The 19,031-nt window shown below is 49.0% G+C and overlaps 1 protein-coding gene across 1 annotated transcript in view; it reads left to right on the top strand.

Annotated features, from left to right (window-relative positions):
- Window positions 1-19,031, top strand: part of ITGA9 (integrin subunit alpha 9) — a 298,459-nt gene that overhangs the window by 67,689 nt on the left and 211,739 nt on the right. The window contains exons 13-15 of the mRNA XM_019727631.2: window positions 1,188-1,233; window positions 5,437-5,591; window positions 14,790-14,950. Of these exons, the coding sequence (XP_019583190.2) occupies window positions 1,188-1,233; window positions 5,437-5,591; window positions 14,790-14,950 (362 nt within the window). The remainder of the gene's footprint in view (window positions 1-1,187; window positions 1,234-5,436; window positions 5,592-14,789; window positions 14,951-19,031) is intronic.

The following is a 19,031-nucleotide window of genomic DNA, read 5'->3' as shown; positions in this document are numbered from 1 at the left end:
CAGGACCCATCAGCTCCAAGTCAAGTTGTTGTTTTCACTCTAGTTGTGGAGGGTGCAGCTTACTGGCCTATGTGGGAACTGAACCAGTGACCTTTGTGTTATGAGCAGTGCACTCTAACCACTGAGCCAACCGGATGCCCAGGGGTTTCTGTTAGAGGGGAAGAAAGGCAGAGAGCTACTAGATGAGTGGATACTTCCTAAATTAAAGTTATTTAGGAGTAAACATTACCAGCTAACGCTTGTGTCTTGGTTTGAAATTTACCAAGTATTTTCAAGAATTTTCTTATTTAAATATCTGATTTAGTATATTACATTTAATACATATTTAAATATGTTAAAATATTATATTTAATAAATATTTAGTATTTAATACATATTTCTTGATTTAAGTATTATGACATATTATCAGCTTTGGAAAAAGACGTGGGGTAATTATCTTTATTGTACAGACGAGGACACTGAGAGACTCTGAGGTCACGTAGAGTAAGGTGTGAAGTGGAAATGATTCACATGTTTTACAGATCTTGGACCTTTTCCTAAGTCATCTAATTCCAGGTATCCCTCTCTCTGATTCACTGATGTCCTAAAGAAATATAATGTGAGCCACATATGTAATTTAAAATACTCTAGAAACCACATAAGAAAGATAAAAAGAAACAGGTGAAATTAATTTTAATGTTTTATTTAGTTCCATACGTCGACATGTTTCCCCGAAAATAAGACCTCACTGGAAAATAAGCCCTAGCATGGTTTTTCAGGATGACATCCTCTGAACATAAGCCCTAATGTGTCTTTTGGAGCAAGAATTAATATAAGACCCGGTCTTATTTTCGGGGAAACACGGTATTATCATCTTAACATATAACCAATATAAAATTCTTAATGAGATAGCTAATGTTTTGTCATACTAGGTCTTTGAAATCAGCTTGTATGTTACACTCAGACACATGTCAGTTCAGACGAGCTACGTTTCGAGGTCCACCAGCCACATCTGGTGGGTGATTGGCTGCCATATGGGACAGTGTGGCTCTAACTCTTACAAAATCATTACATAGCCCAGAGGATGGCTGTCAGGGGCCCCCTGACCTCAGGGCCAGGCCTCCATTGCTGTGGAGCACCTTGCCAGGGGGTGGGTAGGATGGGCTTTAACAGATTTCTGAATATGTATGTATACCTCTGCTTTTCAGATGTAACTGTTGGAGCCTTCATGTCCGACAGTGTTGTTCTTCTGAGGTGAGATGCTTCTCTCTTGCTTCTTGGGTTACATTCTTCACGGATGAGGGGTGGAATTTGGTGGTGGGAGCACAAGGGAGTTATTCACCATTAGTTAGCAGTTCCCTCTGTTCTCTTCCATGCAAATGGAGGTGCTTGGTAAAGGAGAATGCTACCTTCACTCTCATTATTCTCTGTCTCAGCATTGCCAGCTCCAGTGGCTTACAGATGTGAGATGATAGCATCCCTGGAGCTTCTAGACAGAATTTTTTTTTGGGGGGCGGGCTGAGTCCCAGGGGTTTTTGCTATGAACAACCCCTTTCATTAATGTGCTATACACAGAATATCGTTTCCCATGGGTGCCATGACAAGGAAGTGTCCAAGAGGCTGGGAAGCACTGTCCGGTCCTCTCTCTTCATCCCCACACCCTGCATTCCCACCTCATCAGTCCCCAGCTCCCCAAGGATGGGGAGCCGCTGCCTGTGGGCTAGCCCTTTGTTTTCTGGTGGCAGCAGAGGTGGGGGACATAAGCTTAGGTCCAGTGCTTGCTGAAGCCCATGCGGTCTGGATCTCTCCTACGGAGGCCAGTGGGCTGCCATCCCACCCATGAACCATCTCCAAGTATTTCTGTCTGTATGAGTCAGAGGAGGCAGAATTACACTTTGGAGTGGGAGCCAACTCTTAGGTTTTGGTAATAACTTGATGGCAGAACGTTCTAAAATAGGCTGGTAGGATCTCAGAGCTGGAAGGGATCCCAGAGGCCATTTCGTTCCACACCCTGGATTCTTCTCATTCAGCAGTGCCTTCCTCCAAGTTTTTACTACCAGGCCACACAGCCTCTTCGTAAAAGAAGTGCCCCCCTGTGGGTGGGGGCTTAATAGCTTCTTAAGGAACCAGTTAATCCCCAGGTGAATCAAAATACTAAATTGTTGAAGAGGCAGAATAGCTTTGAGGTTAAGAGTGTAAAGTCTGGGACCAGATGGTCTGGCTTCCAGCCATGACTCTACCCTTAGGAGATGAGTTTCCTGGACAAGTCTGGTCACCTCTCTTTCAGCATTCTCATCTATTGAACAAAGTAATGGTATGGACCCCATCGGGTTCTTGGGAGAACTCAGTGAGTTAGTCCATGTAAAATGCATAGAACAGTACTTGGCGTAAGTGCTCAATACATGCTAGCAATTTTGACATACATTGGGTTAATTTTTGCCTCCCTAAAATTCTGCTTCTGGGTCCCCTATCTTCTATGTAGAAGGCCTTCAGTATTTGAAGGTGGTAATTGTGTCCCCGTTATGACCCAGCTAACAGGCAAGTTAGGTAGAGTTTAGGTAGTTACCTCAGGGTTTCGGTGGGACCAGAAAAGGGAGGAGGGCCAGGCAACTGTGCATGTATGTGTACTTAGAACACACCGTGCTCGTTCTCAAGTGTCCTCCCGGAGAGTCCAGTGGCGTGTGGGTTAGGGATGCTTTGGACTGCAGCTAAGAGAAAACCTTATAACCAAGAGTGGAGCTAGGGTTTCCAGGAGGGAATTCCTGCCCATTCTTGGGAATTTTTTTCACTTTTCCATTCCCGAATCCCAAGAATAGTTGGTCAGGAAATCGGGAAAATCGGCTCCTTGAACCCGGGTGGTTGGTAGTATCTGCCATCACTTTGTGGAAATGATTCATCATGGAGAACAGAAAACAGTTTGTATCTCGGGATTCGGGAATGGGAAAGCAAAAAAAATTCCTGAGAACGGGCGGGAATTCCTGCCCGGAAACCCTAAGTAGAGCAGATGGCTTCAAGGCAGGCATGGACGGCTCGCATTTTCACTGGCAGTGCCTGCTCTTTATCTGTCCACTCATCTCTGCCCTGCAAACTGACCCCGAAGAAGGCCCGGGTCATTAGAGTGACACCACGTCAGAGGGCATCCTGACTGGTTTTATTCTTCACTGTGAAATATCACAAGTGAACTAGCAGGCGCCGAACTGTCAGCCACCAGAAAGAGGTAGTCCAGCCCCCCGCTTCATTAAAATAAAATCTTGGAAGTGTTTGCGGTGCTGTCCTCAGGTGCCCCTTTGCTTTTATCTCAGAGGCTGGCACATGTGCAGGTGGGACCATGAAAACCAGTTGCCCTTCCCCCCAGGAGTGTGGGTTGGCCCAGCTCTGCCCTTAGGAAGTTTGTTCTCTCTGATTAGCTCAGGAGGGCAGGTCCTGGGGTAGGGTGATAGGCGTCTGGTATGATGCCATTGAAAGTCAAGGGAAGTGATCAGAGAGGCTTATGAAAGATTTCTGGGCTTTTCCTGGTCCAAAAACAATACTTGGAGTTGAAACAAAAGGATTTGAGGGGACTGATCTGCCGGATGTTGGAGGGAGATGTGCTTGTGAAGGTCCTAATGTGTCATTTCAAAGGACTCTGTTTTAACAACCTTCATCATTTTGTCTGGACCGCTCACTTCTGTTTCCTGCTCACCTCACCTCTGCAAAGCTCTTCCATGAGAGGAGGGACCAGGCATCCTCTTGCTGAGGTGGCCCCTCGGGTGACTGCAGGGGCTGGGTTTTCTCCTGTTTGATGACCATGCAGGACATGCACTTGGCAGGGCGGGGCTCTCCCAGGGTAGAGACCAACTCTCCCTGGTACCCCTGTCTGTTTTGTGAAATTTTGGGCACTTCTGTGGTTTTCAGTCCCATGGCCTGGCATGAAGTTTGCCCCCATTTAACAAGGGGTTTTGAAAACCTGCTGACCTGGGAACCTCACGATCGATTCTCCAGGATCCCAATCCTTGGGGGGCCTGCAGGCTCGTGGGGCAGCTTTGGAAATAGACAGTGACCTTAATTAGTAAGTGAGATGAGGTGTGAACCCTGAGACCACAGAGAGGGAGAACATCCAACTGCCGGGGTACTAAGAAGGGCTTCTTGGGAGAGGAAACACCTGAGCTGGCCGTTGACGGGCAGTGGGGCTCTAGAGAGTGTCCCTGGCCTCCGTACAATCACCGTGATGAGGAGCAGGATATTCCTTTACAGCATCTAAGAATGAACCCAGAAGAAAATGGGAAGACAAGACCATTGAGTTTCTTTCAGGCACTGTTGTCTGACTTCCATTAGTCCTACAGCTGGATTTGCTCTGGGAGTCCCACAGTGTCCCTGTACTTGTCACAAAGGTTCCTCTCTGGACCCATATCTCATGCAGTGGGAGCAGTAGTGAAATCCCTTAACCCCATGTTTGTCACGTGTCTCCTCGCTTCCTTTTTTTTTTTTCTCTCTGCAGTTTTCCTTAATGCTTTCTTCTCTTAGAGTTGGTGTTGGTCATCGTTCCCATGTGTCTTGTCACAATGGGCACTCTGAGATCACTGTACACAAGTGAGGTCATTGTGCTCAGGCCTCTAATGCCCCTTAATCTTGTTATGTCACCCCAGCGCATGAAGGCTGCAGCTCCTTGGAGGGAAAAGGGTCTCTTTGTGAGGCCTGGAGGGGAGAAGGTTAAGCCACAGCTTAGGTGAACCGTCCCTGAGCAGATGTTTGCAATGAGAGCAGAATGTGGGATTCACTCAAAGCTTTTGTTGGTCGCCTCAGGGGACCTGCAACAATGAGGCTCTCTATCCATCAAGCACTGGGGGGTGGTCCACACGGGTGTTAAGTGTGTGGATGTTTATTGGGTTTCACTTGGTCCTGAGGCCAGGCGGGTTGATTTCTGAAGTACTTTGCTGTTACCAGCTGGGACTCCATTAATCATGTTCTGTAGAAAAATACTTAATGAATTGATGGGAGTCAGTGAAGGTAGAGGCGGGACCCACCTGATGGGACGGGCACTTTGCAGTTCATGCTTCTAATGGCAGTAAGTGCTGTGGGGGAATCCTGACTGTGCCTCATTTCTCAAGTCACGGCATCCGCTGTTGAACTCCTCTTAAATATAGTCTTATCTTCCTAATAAAATGGAAATCGGAACTTAATTGGTGAAATTTCAAATAATCACTCAACATCTGGTGGTTCATTTATGGCTTCAACCAGATGTGTTTTATTAACAACGAACTTGCTTTTCTTATTGGGAAGCTAACCATTAACTTATTAGGAAATAAGCTGGAAAAAAAAACAACACAGAAAAAAGGTATTTACAGAGCACCCTGGCCCTTCTCGCTTCGGTTATTTCATACTTTAATTAAGGGCTGGGCGGCCAGCCAGCAGCCCTAGGATTTGTCCTGTTGCTTTAGTTCTCGTTCGGTGCTGAGAGCTTCCTCTCTCGTCCTGTAGGGCGAGACCCGTCATTACAGTGGACGTCTCCATCTTCCTCCCAGCCTCCATCAACATCACGGCGCCTCAGTGCCACGACGGACAGCAGCCTGTGAATTGCCTGAATGTCACTGCCTGCTTCCGCTTCCACGGCAGGCACGTCCCTGGAGAAATTGGTAATGAGCCAGCGAGTCAGGGCTCTTTGCTGAAGGGGGCTTGTGGGGGTGTGGGCAGCCAAGGGAAGTTTCTGGAGTTTTGAAGGCAGCAGACCCCCACGAGCCAGACGCCCTTTCCCTCTGAGGTTCCTCCTCTTTTCATTCTGCTTACCACTGTTTTCCCACTTTAACACAACCACTAGCTCTAGGACAAATAATATTTGACCCCAAACATCTCTCTCCCAAATGTATGTGGATCAGACTCAAACCTTTCTGGGCCACGGGTGGGACAGGCCTGTGGGACTTGTGGAACTGTAGTGATTGGAGCCTGGCCTTCTGGAACGTTCCGTGCAGTCAGAAAAGGTGGGACTCTGGAGGCTCCCCTGTGAGTTTGTAGCTCCAGCCAAATGTCAGCAGAATTGGAGACCAAGAGTGGATGGTAGGTTTGGGACGCTGACTTCCACAAAGGCTTAGGCTTCCAAAAGAGGGGGAGCTGCTTTGTCAGCTTTAGATGACTGAAGAGAGGCCAGCGGCAGCCATCCCCGCTTTCTCTGACTGGGGAAGGTCGACTCGCCAGCCCAGCTCCAGAGACTGGATCCAGCCCCGGAACAAGCGAGGATCCGTGTGGATGAGAATTCAGAGGGTGTGATCACCCGAAGGAAATGAATTGCAGGGCAGTTGTGCAGATTCATAGGGGCTTTGTTTTCACTTGAAAGGTTGATTTAATAACAGAAAGTAGAGTTTCAGGAAAATGAGAACAAAAAAGTCCCACTAATAAGGACCTGGCCTCACTGACTTTCTTAGACATTTTGAGTGTCACGTGTGTCTCCTGTCCCTACTCACAGTGTCGTCCCTGGGCCGGCAGCAGCAGCAGCAGCCCCCGGGAGCTTGTTAGAAAGACAGACCCTCAGGCCCCAGGCCACACCTGTGAATCAGAAACTGTGTTTCACAAGACCCCTGCAAGATGCGCGGGCACAGCTAAGTCTGAGAAGCGCTGCTCTAGTGCCCGTGTGTGTGCGCACACAGCCATGGGCTGGTCCATCTCTCAGCGGCACCTGGAATTCTCTGCCTTGTTTCACAATATTCTAACCCTTCTAGGTCACCTGTCTCATTGGCACGCTATCTTGGTCTTCAGGTGGATTGAATAAGCTCCACAATTAAACCTTGTTTTAAAACCTTGTTTTACTATAGATTGTTCAAAAGGACTCAGAAGTTTCAAAATCAAATATAAACATACCATGAACTTGGGACTTGGCCAATGAGAGAGGGTGAACAAACTTTTTTTTGTGAGCAGCCCAGTGAGAAAAAGATACTTGCTCAGGATCCTATAGCTATTGGTGGCGCCAGGAGTTGAATGCTGGTCTGACGATACTGAGTTTTGTGTTCAAAAACCATTTCTCAGCCCCGCCCTAATTGTTTAAGACACCACAGTCTCTAGGAAAAAAATTTTCAGATGGTCCTGGGACTCGTAGGTCCTCCGCCTCGTTAGACGGTGTGTCGTCTGTCAACCACCAACTCATGATGTAGTTGGACTCCGTGAAAAAACATTTTAAAAAGGGTTGAGTTGAAGATTAATTTTGGTGTGCATAAAAATCAGCAGAACTACCTGAGAACTCTTCACACACAAAAAAAGCAATTGGGAGTTCATGTGTGTGTTCATTTGACAAATATTTATTGTGCGCCTACATGTGCCAGGCATGTCCCAATGGAGCGTCTACTGGGAATAACAGATTTTCTACTATTTTGATCCTGAAGTACCGTACACAGCTTTCAGAGTCTTTAACTCTGTCTGTTGTGGTGAAGATAAATTAGTATAGCAGGAACCGAGGAGAAGGAACCAGGACGCAAGAGTGATTTCGGAGCACAAGACGATGGTAGAACACACTCTGATTTGCAGGTTCAGGAGCTGAGCAAGGAGAATATGTGGGTGTCTCCTCACGCTGCTCCCAACTAGTGACCCTTTCTTTGGCCCCAGTCACTGGGGCCCCTTTCATTGACTTCTAGGCAGAATTATAATGAAGGTCCTTAACCATGGCCCTTGAAGTGTTGGGGTGTCACGGAAGAGACAGGCTGTTGGGTGACACACACACACACACATATAGATACAGTACGGACTTCATGGGCAGTAAGGAACGACTCGGCTAGTGTCCACATCAGAATGGTGAATACTGAGCTGGGGTTCCTCCTCCAGTTCAGGTCACTTCCTTCCCTTCCACCTGCCATATGGGTTCTTGGATGAAATCAAACATTCCTTTATGGTCAAAAGGGATGTTTTCCCACATTTATTTAAGATTCAGGCTTAAAGAGGATGGATGATAACTCGAGACTTTCGATATCAGTGAGACAATGCAGAAAATTATCCAACACTAACATTTTCTGTCTCTTCCCCTGGCATCCAGGGAAATAACTATGTCTCAGTCTTTGCAGTAGAGAAAGAAATGCAGAAATCTGCCAAAAAAAAAAAAAGTTGGCAGTGGAATTATGGAGTGTTTGAGAAGGGAAAAATGGGCAGCCATTATGGAAATGTGATGGGAAATCAGGTGGAGGTAAAAGGTAGTTTGTCAGGTAGCTGTGGAGTCCAGCTGTGGGTGGGGTGTTTGGAGTTTGGCGTCGAAGGCAGTCCCTTGGCTCTGTGCAATCAGGACGGTGAGGTCCCCAGTTTCCAGATGGAGGAAGAAGAGGGCACCTCCAGGGTACAGGTTTCTTCCACTCCTGCAGGCCCAGCAGACGGGGTTGGCCAGCTCCCTGTCATCGCCCAGGCCTCTGCACTGGGAGCCCAGGGCTGAGACTCCAGTTATCAGCCTTCCTCGTTTTCACTGCTGGTGGCAGCAGAACATCCGCGTTGCTGGTGGTTTTGGCCATGGTTACCTTGCAAATAGGTGTCCGCATATCCAGGGCTGAGTTTTTCAGCAGAATAGCTGCATTTGGGCAGTACAGCCTGGGCTGTGCAATAAAGAGGCGCCAGTGGTCTGCAAGGTACTTCTGAACAGCTGTCAGAAGTGGAGTCTTCAGTGGTATCCATCCGCTGGCATCTTCAGCTACAGGACCTCTCTGGGGATGGTTTGGGAGCCATAAACAGTTGCTGTCATAGTCTTGTCTCTGGTTTCTTCTCTCCTTTGCGACCTCACACATGCGCACAGAGAAGGAACCACCGAGGAGGGACTCTATTTGCCTTTTTATTTCCTGCTTTAGCAATGGAAAACCACAGCTCCCACTTGGTCACAGGAGTATTTAGGGCCAGCTGATTAGCCAAGCCGCTAGAGGGGCTGCTGTGCCTTCTGGCAATACCGTGGGAACTACCGAGCTTCACGATAGGGAGTGACTCTGCCTTGGCCCCTCAGGGAGGGTCCAGTCAGCAAAACAGAAAGCACACCAGTTATTTTCACAAACAGAAGTTAACGCTGGGAATCAGCTAAGCAGGTCATAGAGGGCCTGGTAGAAAGTACATCTAACAGCCACCACTTCTGTGTCTGCACCAGCTGTTGTTCCCAGACCAGGTGCAGCAGCACATGGGACCTTGTTAGAAATGCAAATTCTAACTGAATCAGAAACTCTGGGGGTGGAGCCCAGCAACCTATGTTTTGACAAGCTTCCAGGTGGCTTAGATCTGAGGACCTTGGGTTGGGGGGGAACAAAGGGAAAAGGTTATACTTGGGTGAACCACTTTTTGGGGTTATCAGAATCTGTAACAGGGAGAAGAGATCCTGCAGAGCTGAGACCTAAACCTCGAAGGAGGGGTCACTTACCGGCTGCTGCTGCTGGCTTCTCTGAGGGGGTGGGGTAAAACAAACTAGAATTAACTGCTTTTGGAACCCGCTGCCGTGTAAAACTGTTGCTGGGTTAAGCTGACAGGCATGGGAAGCAGGCAGGCAGGAGCAAGGCCCTTCTCTGTCCTCCAGCCCTGCAGCCTCACTCAAGCTCTCCATCTTGGCAGATCCACAGAGCTGCTGGCAAAGCAGAAATGAAGTTTGCAGAGCCCGGTCTCCAGCACTGCAGAGCAGAGAAGGCTGGGTTTGGAGCCGAGACACACCCGCTCCATTAATCAGCACAGCAAGGACCCAGTCACTTGGAGTTCCTGAAGCGCCTGTGGGGTCCTTCAATCCACAGATAGTTATTAAATTCTTATGTAGAAGTGCCAGACGCGATGCTCGGTCCTGGGCACAGGGCAGAGAACAGGCCAGGCAAAGTACTTGCTTTCATGGAACTTGCCAGCCAGGGGTAGGGAGACAGGTGATCAAGACAAATATAACCGATGCTGCTGCTTCTGGATGTGCCTGAGCCTCTTTATGTGGCTGGTCCTGTGCTCAGTGCTGGGGCACAGACACAGCGTCCGACTCGAGCAGCCTCAAGACAGGTTTATAGTATATTTCGTCAGGCAAGAGTTCTGCCCATCCTGTCTCCCTAATCACTTCATTCTCGGCTTGGGGGGTGGCCTGTGGCTCCTTGGAGCCTCCTGGCTGCCATATGTAAGGGTGGTGACTGCTGTGCGGGAGAGGGCTTTGGCCCTGACCCACGGGCTGGGTCTGTACCTATTTGCTGGCCAGGCTGAAGCCTACACATACCTGTCAGTCTCTGGAGGCAGTTCTGGGCTCTCACCAGAGTGTGCTAGATAAAAACCAGGAAGGGGTGAGCGCTAAGTGGTTGTGTGTTGTGCTCTGATTCTGCGTCCCTAGTTTCCATGACTCTCAGTCAGCCTGGCAAAGCTGTGAGCAAGCAGGCGTGCCCGCCCTGCCTTTGGACAAGCAGTTGAGTCCAGGTCCTGGGAGATGGCACCCACGTCACTCAAGCCAATCGCAGAAATAGGGTTGAAACGAGGTGACTTGTTCTCTGACCCTTCCTGGGGCTTGAGGAATGCGCTTCTGCTCCAGAGAGTGTTTGCACACAGAGAACGTTCTCTGAGCTCCTTTTGGTCTCTTGAGAAACATGGAGATGAGATAATGAGGCAATCCATGTTATATGAGTAATATTAGACCAGGGGTAACCTGGTTCAGTAATTGCTCCTCATTCTTTGGGAGGGGGGATAAATCTTAGGAAAGCTAGTAAAGTGAAAATCTCCTCCCTCCCCCCAACCTCCTGGGAAACTCTAAGGGAAGCTCAGAGTAACTCTGGAAGGAGAATTTATTAGCAAAATTTCACAGCTAAAATCATGTTCTGATGGAGAAAGGGAATGAATCAGAACTCGCTGGGAGAGACCAGAGCCCGAGTTGATGCGAGACAGCTGGCTCCCTCCTGGCCCAGGCCGGTGTGGGGGGCCCTCGGGAACCAGCTGGGGGCAGGGACAGGAGGCGGCTGAAAGCATTACTTGGGGCTGATCAGCTTTTCCATCAACATGACATCATTCGACATGGCATGGACGCAAGCTGCCAAAGGGAAAACCTGAAGACGTGCAATGTGCTATTGGAGCGGGCCCTAATCAGAACCACGACCCTCCCAGGACGGGCGGGGGCTGGCCGGGCTGGCTTGCATTAGGGGCACCCTCCCACGGGGGCTCCAGCCACCTGAACCAAGGGAGCTGATTGGCTGCTTCTGCAGCTTCTCTGCTTCTTAGAGGCTCCCTTTCAGACACTTGGGGTGGGTGCTATTTGAAACTACCAGCCGAGCTCAGGGCTTCAGAACGGTCTGCATTTCTTGCCACCCTGGCAGCTCCAAGACCCTCCTCCCTCAGGCTGGGTTTCCCATTGTGAGTCTCCTCATGGCTGCTTTCTTCTAGAAGACAGTTTGCTATGCAGTGGACTTCCTTTGTGTAATTTAAAATGTCACAGTAAATTTTAAATCAAGCAGAAGCACCGAGTAGGCAGTGCTAAAGATGAAAAGCTTCCAAAATGATTGCGCTGGGTGAATTGGATAACACGGTCTGCCTGTGATTGTATACGTTAACATTTTAGGAAAGTCTGATAGGTGAACGTGTTTGGCATGTCCACACTCTGCCTTGAGCAGGGCAGCGGTTGTGGTCCTCAGCTGTTTCCAGGAACTGAGCGATTTCTCCCCTTCCTTGAGTTGCAAGGGGAATATACTGGGTCAACAATTCTGCAATGAGAGGGGGTTTGGAAGTCTAAAGCTGGTATTTGGAAAGCCCCCAGCATAGTGCTTGGCACATACTGAGGGTCAAACTCATTCCCTTTTCCTGACTTGCTCCATCTTAATTTGGATTCTCCCAGAAGCAGAGCCGGGGTCAAAGACTCAAGTGCAGGTAGTTGATTCAGGAGTTGATCCCAAGAGGCACCAGTAGGAAAGTGGGGAAAATGAGATGGGAAGGGAAGGCAGCTGCATCAGTCAAGTTTCTCTAGAGAAATGAAACAAGAGGATGTGTGCATATTGATACCGCAGCTTGGAAGCAGTCTGGAAGCAGAATGCCTTCTTTTTGTGGGGACTTTAGTCTTTTTCCCTTTGATTTTCAACTCATTAGATGAAGCTCCCCCCCCCCCAATATGGAGGATAATATGCTTTATCCAAAATGTACTGATTTAGCCGTTCATCTCATCTAAAAAATAGTTTTGCAGTGACATCCAGATTGGTGTTTGACCAAATACCTGGGTACTGTGGGCTCATCAAATTGACACATAAAATAGAGCATCATAGCAGCCAAATAGAAGGTGTGTTATGGAGCAAGTTACCAGTGTGGGCAGTTGGAGCTGAATCCTGCTGGGGGACCCTGGGAGTCCGTGTGAAACACACCTCAGAGTCACCCCCCTCGAGGGACGAGGGAGCTGGGGTCACGCAGTACTGAAGGTGGCTGTGGGGACTTGAGTTCTCAGCTATTTCTGGCCTGCCATGCATGTGGACAGAGCCACCAGAGAAAGCCCTCGGGAAACGGGATGCAGGTGCTGGCAGTTGTAAATTGGGCTGGACAGCAGAGAAATGGTAAAAGTGCAGAGGATATGGGTGGGGCACTGATACTATCCGTTCTGTCTTCCTGTGTTCATTTCCACCCAGGCTTTCTCTGCGCTCAGCCAGCTCATTGCTGGCAAGATGGTTCAAACCCTCTGTTCTCTCCATGATTACGCTTTCTGAGGGAGGGCCGCCATAGCACTCTCACCTGGGCAGAAGGTCAGGTAGGGGGCTGCCAAGGAGACCCCACTCAGCAGCTGCCATAGTGGTTTCCCACGGCCTTCTGGCTTATCCTCCAGCAGTGCCCATCTCTAGCCCTGGTCTTGCTAAACGGAACTTGGAAACTCGTTTTATTTATACTTATTCTTTCTTTATGCCTGTTGTTCAGAAAAATTATGATCATGAAGTTCAGTTCTAGATCTCCCTACTTGTTTGGTTCTGCTATCTGTGCGTTCAAAAAATGTAAGCTTTTTTTTGGTCAGACAATGTAAAAAATGTACCCAGAACCAGTGTAGGAGGGATAACCCGGCACTGCAGGTGAGGAGAGTTCTAGATTCGGTCCTGAGGTGGGTGGTTCTCTGGCCTGGAGCAAGTCTTGTTCCTTAGATGGGGTCTCAGTTCCTCATCTAAAACTGAGGGTTTGGGACTACATGGTCCCAAGGATTGCCCTAAAGACTTGACGTTCGATGAGTGTACCCCATTTCCCACTGTTGTCGGCTAGGGAGTTGGTATTAGCTCTTATATAAGTTCCCATGTTTCCTCAGTAGAAGTGCTTTCCAACATGCGTTCTTTTCTTCTTAACAGTATCTCTTGGGATTATCCAGGTCTAAGGTCCCTTCTGGTGACCCAGCCTTGCCTTAGAAATCAGCTGTTTGCTGAAATAAACAAGTTGGGGCAGACTGGCCACTGCTGACCCAGAATCTGCCAGCTTGGCATGGCAAGATGCCTGAGATGGCAGAGGCCCAGGAAAACCATTAAATGCATCGAAAACATGCCCTGTGGTAGCTGCGGAATGCCTGTCCAGGTCACTTGCCTCTTTCCGTGTTCATACCTCCCCTGGTGGCGGATCGCTCTGATGTTATTCAAAGCCGGAGCCATCCCTGCTGCCGGGCTTCTGGTACTGCACTGCAGGCAGGCACAGGGCTGCTGCTTATTGATGCCAGAGCCCAGCTTGTACGAGGCTGCTGTGTGGAGACGGGGTAGGGGCTGGGTCACCTGCTTTCCCATTTCTCAGCAGTCTCATCTGGTTGTTTTATGGACAGGAAGTTCCTTTTCTCTCACTTTAAAAATGCCATATCCCCCTGAATCCACAAAGCAGCTACACAACGAAGAGGGTTACAGAGGGCCGGATCTCTGAAACAGGGTTCTTTGGTGCAGAAAAGCAGTGAAATAGGTCTGTTAATACTAACGCCCTATTTACCCGATAAAACACACTGTCCTACGTTTACTCACAGACTCTGAAACAATGGAGGTGAAACCTTTTGGGTTTCTCCGATGTGTATTCTATAGTGTGACCATTTTTGGTTGTTTGTTTGTTTTTAAATCCCAGACTGTACCACGGTAGGTTCTGCCATCTGGCATGACACACCGAGGAATATAGGTGATGAGTTTCCTCTTTTCCGAAAGACACCTTAGCACAGGTCACACAGTGGTCATGGTTTTGTTGAAACAGTAGGTAATAAAACGTGTGAGCACCACACTGGGCTGCCCAGGAAGCATCAGCCTTTGTCTGAGTTTCTGTGAGTATACGTTCCGTAAGGGCAGGGCATGCTGCCTGTGTTGTTCATGGCTGTATCCCCCTGTGCCTACACAGTACCTGGCACACAGTCAGCACTCAGTGGACCGTGGACGGGGCACGGTACAATAGATGTAGTGCTTATAGAGCACGATTCGACATCTGTGAGATGAGTCAGAGTTAGTGGGTAATTTCTCCCTTGTGTTGGGCATGTATCCCAGTGTTTTATAGGAGTCAGAATTACATGCAGCCCTGATCATTTCAGCAGCTTCTAGTAATTTTCTATAGGTTCGCCATGGTGTCTCCTTTTTCAGGACACTAATTGTGTTGAGTACAGCCAATTGTTGATGTGTATATTGGTGGCTCAGTTGATAACTCATGAGGTTTAAATCAGGGAGCGCCATGAAGTATGACACACACAGCTTCCCCAGGAAGGCCGGGGGTTAGGCATCTGGTTTTCTCTCAATTCTGCGAGTGCCCTGACTGCGTGCTTCTTTCCGAGAAGGTGGTGACTTGGGGACACAGCCCTCTGTGCAGTGGAGGGCTAGGTGTCGTATGAAATGTGCCCGTGATCCTGAGGGGCAGGGGGGAGCGGAGGTGGCTTTGTCACTGTGTGTGTGTGTTCTCGCTGACACTTGGACCTTATTTTTTGGCAGGCCTGAATTATGTTCTGACGGCTGATGTGGCCAAAAAGGAAAAGAGCCAGTTGCCCAGGGTCTACTTTGTGTTGCTGGGAGAGTCCGTGGGGCAGGTCTCCGAGAAGCTGCAGCTGGTCCACATGGAGGAGACGTGTCATCACTATGTGGCCCACGTGAAGGTCAGTCCTCCTTTTTCTCCTCACACTTTGATCTCTACAGATGTGCATCTGGAACTATGGAAACTACTTTTATTGTGGATGACGTCTGCTCTGACTTCCCAAATCTTCTTTCACAAGGCCATTCCTTTCTTCTTCTTTTACCGTTGGAGTCTGACAGCCCTTTATGTATCTTATTGTGCTGGTCTCAGCCTCTGAGGGGGTTATGGTGGGCGAGGAGACCTGGCTTTGACTTGTTCTTTCGGGAGGTTTCTCTTTCTCTCTCCTCGATGAGGCTCCATAGTCTTCTCAGAGGAGAGTCGCAGAATGCATGCCTGTGAGGCTGGATCGTACGGCACCTGATGCCTTTCTTAGTGGTCCACTACCTGTTCGCTCATGGTCACGGTTAAGGCGTTTGAAAACTGGTTGGACTAGATTGTTCTCCCTTGATTACGTTCTGTTTATTTTAGGAGTGCATTTTTTTTTTTTGGCCCTCTCACCCTAAATAAACTCTCAAATGTTTTTCTCCTCTTGAAAATGTTTGTTAAATACACTTTACTGCTAATTCAGGAGGCCAGGGTTTCATTAGTGACAGGCGCTGGCAGGGTGGGAGTCTTGACAGTGCCCAATGCTACAAGAATGGCCAGCCACTGACCCACAGGCAAAGGCAGAGAGCGTAGGAGGTGGAAGGACCAGCATGACCCAGGCCTCCTGATCAGTGAAATGAATGGATTTTGAAGTCACACAGACCTGGTTTGTATCCAGTTGGATAAACACTTTGACTTCTCTGTGTCTCAGTTTCTGCATCTCTAAAATGGGCACAGTAATGCTTACCCTTGAAAGGTGGTTGTAAGAATTAAACATTATGTGATGAATATACTTAGAGGACCTTTCATGGAGTCTGACACACAGCAAGCACTGAGCATTATTATCATTTGGTTGGGCTGTATGTACTTGCCAGTATTCTAACATTCCTGACTTACAAGAATGGCAATTTCATGTAGTTCCACCTGATATTATTAGCCAGTGGCTTTTTGGGTGATGGCAAAAATAGTCCACAGATTAGAGATGAAGTGTCATTCTATTATTGCATTGTTAGTGCCAGAGCAGGAGAATAACAGCTGCTTCTGGGTTGTATATAGAGAAATGCCCCACACATCCATGGCACTTGATCTGGTCCCGAGCCCATGAGTCCATGCCCCTGAGATGCTTTCAGTGGGGCTGGGCCATGTCTCCCAGCAGGATGCAAGCTGGGGCCTGCCCAGACCCGCTGCCCGAAGGCCTGGGGTGAAAGCCATTTGTAAAGCAGTTCATGCTCCTGCTAAGCCAACCAGCCACCTGCCCCTCTGGGTGTTATATTACATGGCTCATGGGTGCCCCTGTGGGTGTGACGCTGCCCAGGACAGGCTCACACCCAAACATTGCCGGGCTTTTCAGTGCCCGTGCTTAGTATCTCATACTGACGGGAGATGCAGCATCTTCATTTGGGCTTCCTCCTGCTGGCTTTCCATAAGGCACTCTGCGACATCTCGCATTGGTGGGAGATTGCCTTCATGTGTCGCTGCCAGGGGTCCTGGCCACAAGAGAGGGCCGCACAGGGCCTGCAGGCCTCTGCAAAGTGCGCTCCGGGTCCAGCAATAATGAGATGCAGGCCCGAGGCAGGAGGGCTGTTTCTGTGGTGGCCTCTGAGGGTTCACTGGGGAAGAGCAGGCCTTCCTCATCTTCAGGGTTGCCAGATTTAGCAAATGAAAATAGGCTTTCCAGTTAAATCTGTATTTCAGATAAACAACAAACAATTCTTTTTAGTATAAGTATGTTCCAAATAGCGTGTGGGATGTACTTATACTCAAATTTATTTGTTGTGTATCTGAATTGAACTGAGCGTCCAGTTGGAAGATTCAACCTTATCGATATCCTTCCACCCCAAACGTAGGACCTCCGCATTCAGTCCAAACACGGCTGACAAGAAGAGAGATTGAGATGGTGGTCAGAGAGGTGTGGGGGCTGAGGACGCGGCTCAGCAGCAGTGCCAGCAGAGACGTTTATATGATTCTTTGGGTCGTTTTAGGGAAACGCAATGAACTTAGACGTGGAGAGATTTGGATATAGCTATTGCTTGACCATTTCCTCATGCAAGGAGATGAGGGTGGTTGGACATCAGGAAGGCATTAGTCTCCGAGGGCTTTCCTGGGCAAGAGGCAGCACCCCCGTTAAGCAGTGCTCGAGGTGGCTGGTAACTTCCAGCCACAAGGAGAGGTGTTTTTTCTACCAGGTATTGCCTGCATCATTGCAGAGGACCTGGGGAATGGCAGGGTGAGCCAATGTGGGTGAATGCTAATGAGCTGGCTGGCTGTCCACAGTGTGGCCCAGCTGGCCCGGCCTGTGGTTTCTCCAGATGTGGGAAAACAGCTGTGGAGCTGTGGCTCTTGTGGGGCCGAGACAGGCAGCAGGGCTGGGGGGAGGAGTGGCCGCCTGGCCGCCTCCTGGAGCGGGGAATGGGAGCTGGTGGTTAGGGCCTGGGAGCACAGCATAGCCTTGACCTCAAGTGGAGCCTTCTCAATGGGGCTTTCTAGACAGTGGAGGAAGATAAATAAAAGCATTCTGGCTTATCATGCACCATATGGCCAGCAGACAGTGAGGCAGACACTAGGGGCTGGGTGGGTTTTGTTTAGGCTATCTTTAGGTATTTTTTTATTTTTTTCTTTAAGCCTTTTCCAATCTCCTTTTTTTTTTTTCCCTTTCTCCTTTTCCCTAGAAGTTTTCATTCCATATATGGTGAAAAATATCTGCCATAGAAGACTGCTGGGGCTAACACCTGCCTCCCAGGCTAGCTGTGTTGTCCCTTGCTTTGTTCCATTCCTGGCCCAGATGGGACCTCCAGGGTGTACAGATTTTTGTGATAAACCCCATCCTCCTGGGGGTGCCAGGTCCATGCTCAGGGCCTCACTGTGGTCAGCAGAGCTGAGGCCATTCCGTCTGTTTCCTTGGCTGCTCTGCCTCAGAGTCCACGTGCCCCGGTGTCTCTCCTCTCCTCCCACAAACCGGCCCAGTTTTGGGGACAGGCCCCTTCTGCTAGTGAAGTGGGCTGCAAACCTTTCGTGGATCACCACTAGGTCTCAGTTTACCTCCCCAGCCCCATTTTTTGCATCACATCACGTGCGCCTGGGGCTCTCAGCAAGGTGAACGGCCCCCTTTCCTCCTGGAACGTGTCAACCATGCTTCCCTTCCTCGTTCCTGTGCTCACCCCAGCGCCTCTGGCGCTTCAGTCGCCAGAGGCCAGTTTTTGTCATATCCATGCACAACCATGTACCGTAACCTGGATGGGGTTTGCACGGTTTTGATGTTCAACACATACCTCCTGCGGTATTTTATTTCATATTTTTTTCTTCAAATTGGCTGACTCTGGCCTCAAATAAAATAATTTAAAACAGAAACGTTGTAGCCTCCTGTAAGCAGCAAACTAGTCATCACAGGCCAAAACAGAAAGTAACTGTAAAAATAAATACATCGAAGACACAACAATGTCATTGAGTTCTAACTGGATTTACTGTTTGCCAAAGTCTCTGAAGGAGCAGCCTGCCCTTCTGTGTGTTAGAAGGGGAAATTATGGCGTGCTGGGGAACTAGTAAAGATACTGGCACCAATCTGGAACTTTCTCTCTGATGCAATCAGAAGAACTAAAGGGATATATTGACTGGGGAGTAACTTTCCAATATGTCGGTCCTTTTGTAGAGCCATGCCCATGTGCCATGGAAAACCATGGCATGAGCCCCGATGGGAAGCCCTACGTCCTGGTTGTGCTGTGCTGTGGTTGGTTGTGCCCATCCCTCTTGCCTGCTGAAGGACTGTCTGTTCTTCACGGACCAGTCAGTTCACAGGTCTTAGACCTCTTCAGCCAGCCACTGTCCTTGGTGATGCTGCCATCAACTTCCTGACTTTTTGAGCTTGTTCCATGCTGTCCAACTCCTGCTTTGAGCATGATAGGCACAAAATAAATGCGTGTGAAACTGAAACTTGTTGAAGTGACCACTCAGCTCAGCTGGAGAGAGGGGTCACAGGGAGCATCCAATAGGGGTGGGTCCTGCTCACTTCTCTGTGGACCTAC

This window comes from Rhinolophus sinicus, linkage group LG10, assembly GCF_036562045.2.
Source record: "Rhinolophus sinicus isolate RSC01 linkage group LG10, ASM3656204v1, whole genome shotgun sequence".
Classification (NCBI taxonomy): domain Eukaryota; kingdom Metazoa; phylum Chordata; class Mammalia; order Chiroptera; family Rhinolophidae; genus Rhinolophus; species Rhinolophus sinicus.
The sequence above is the reverse complement of the archived record's forward strand: the minus strand, read 5'-3'. Positions and strand labels throughout refer to the sequence as shown.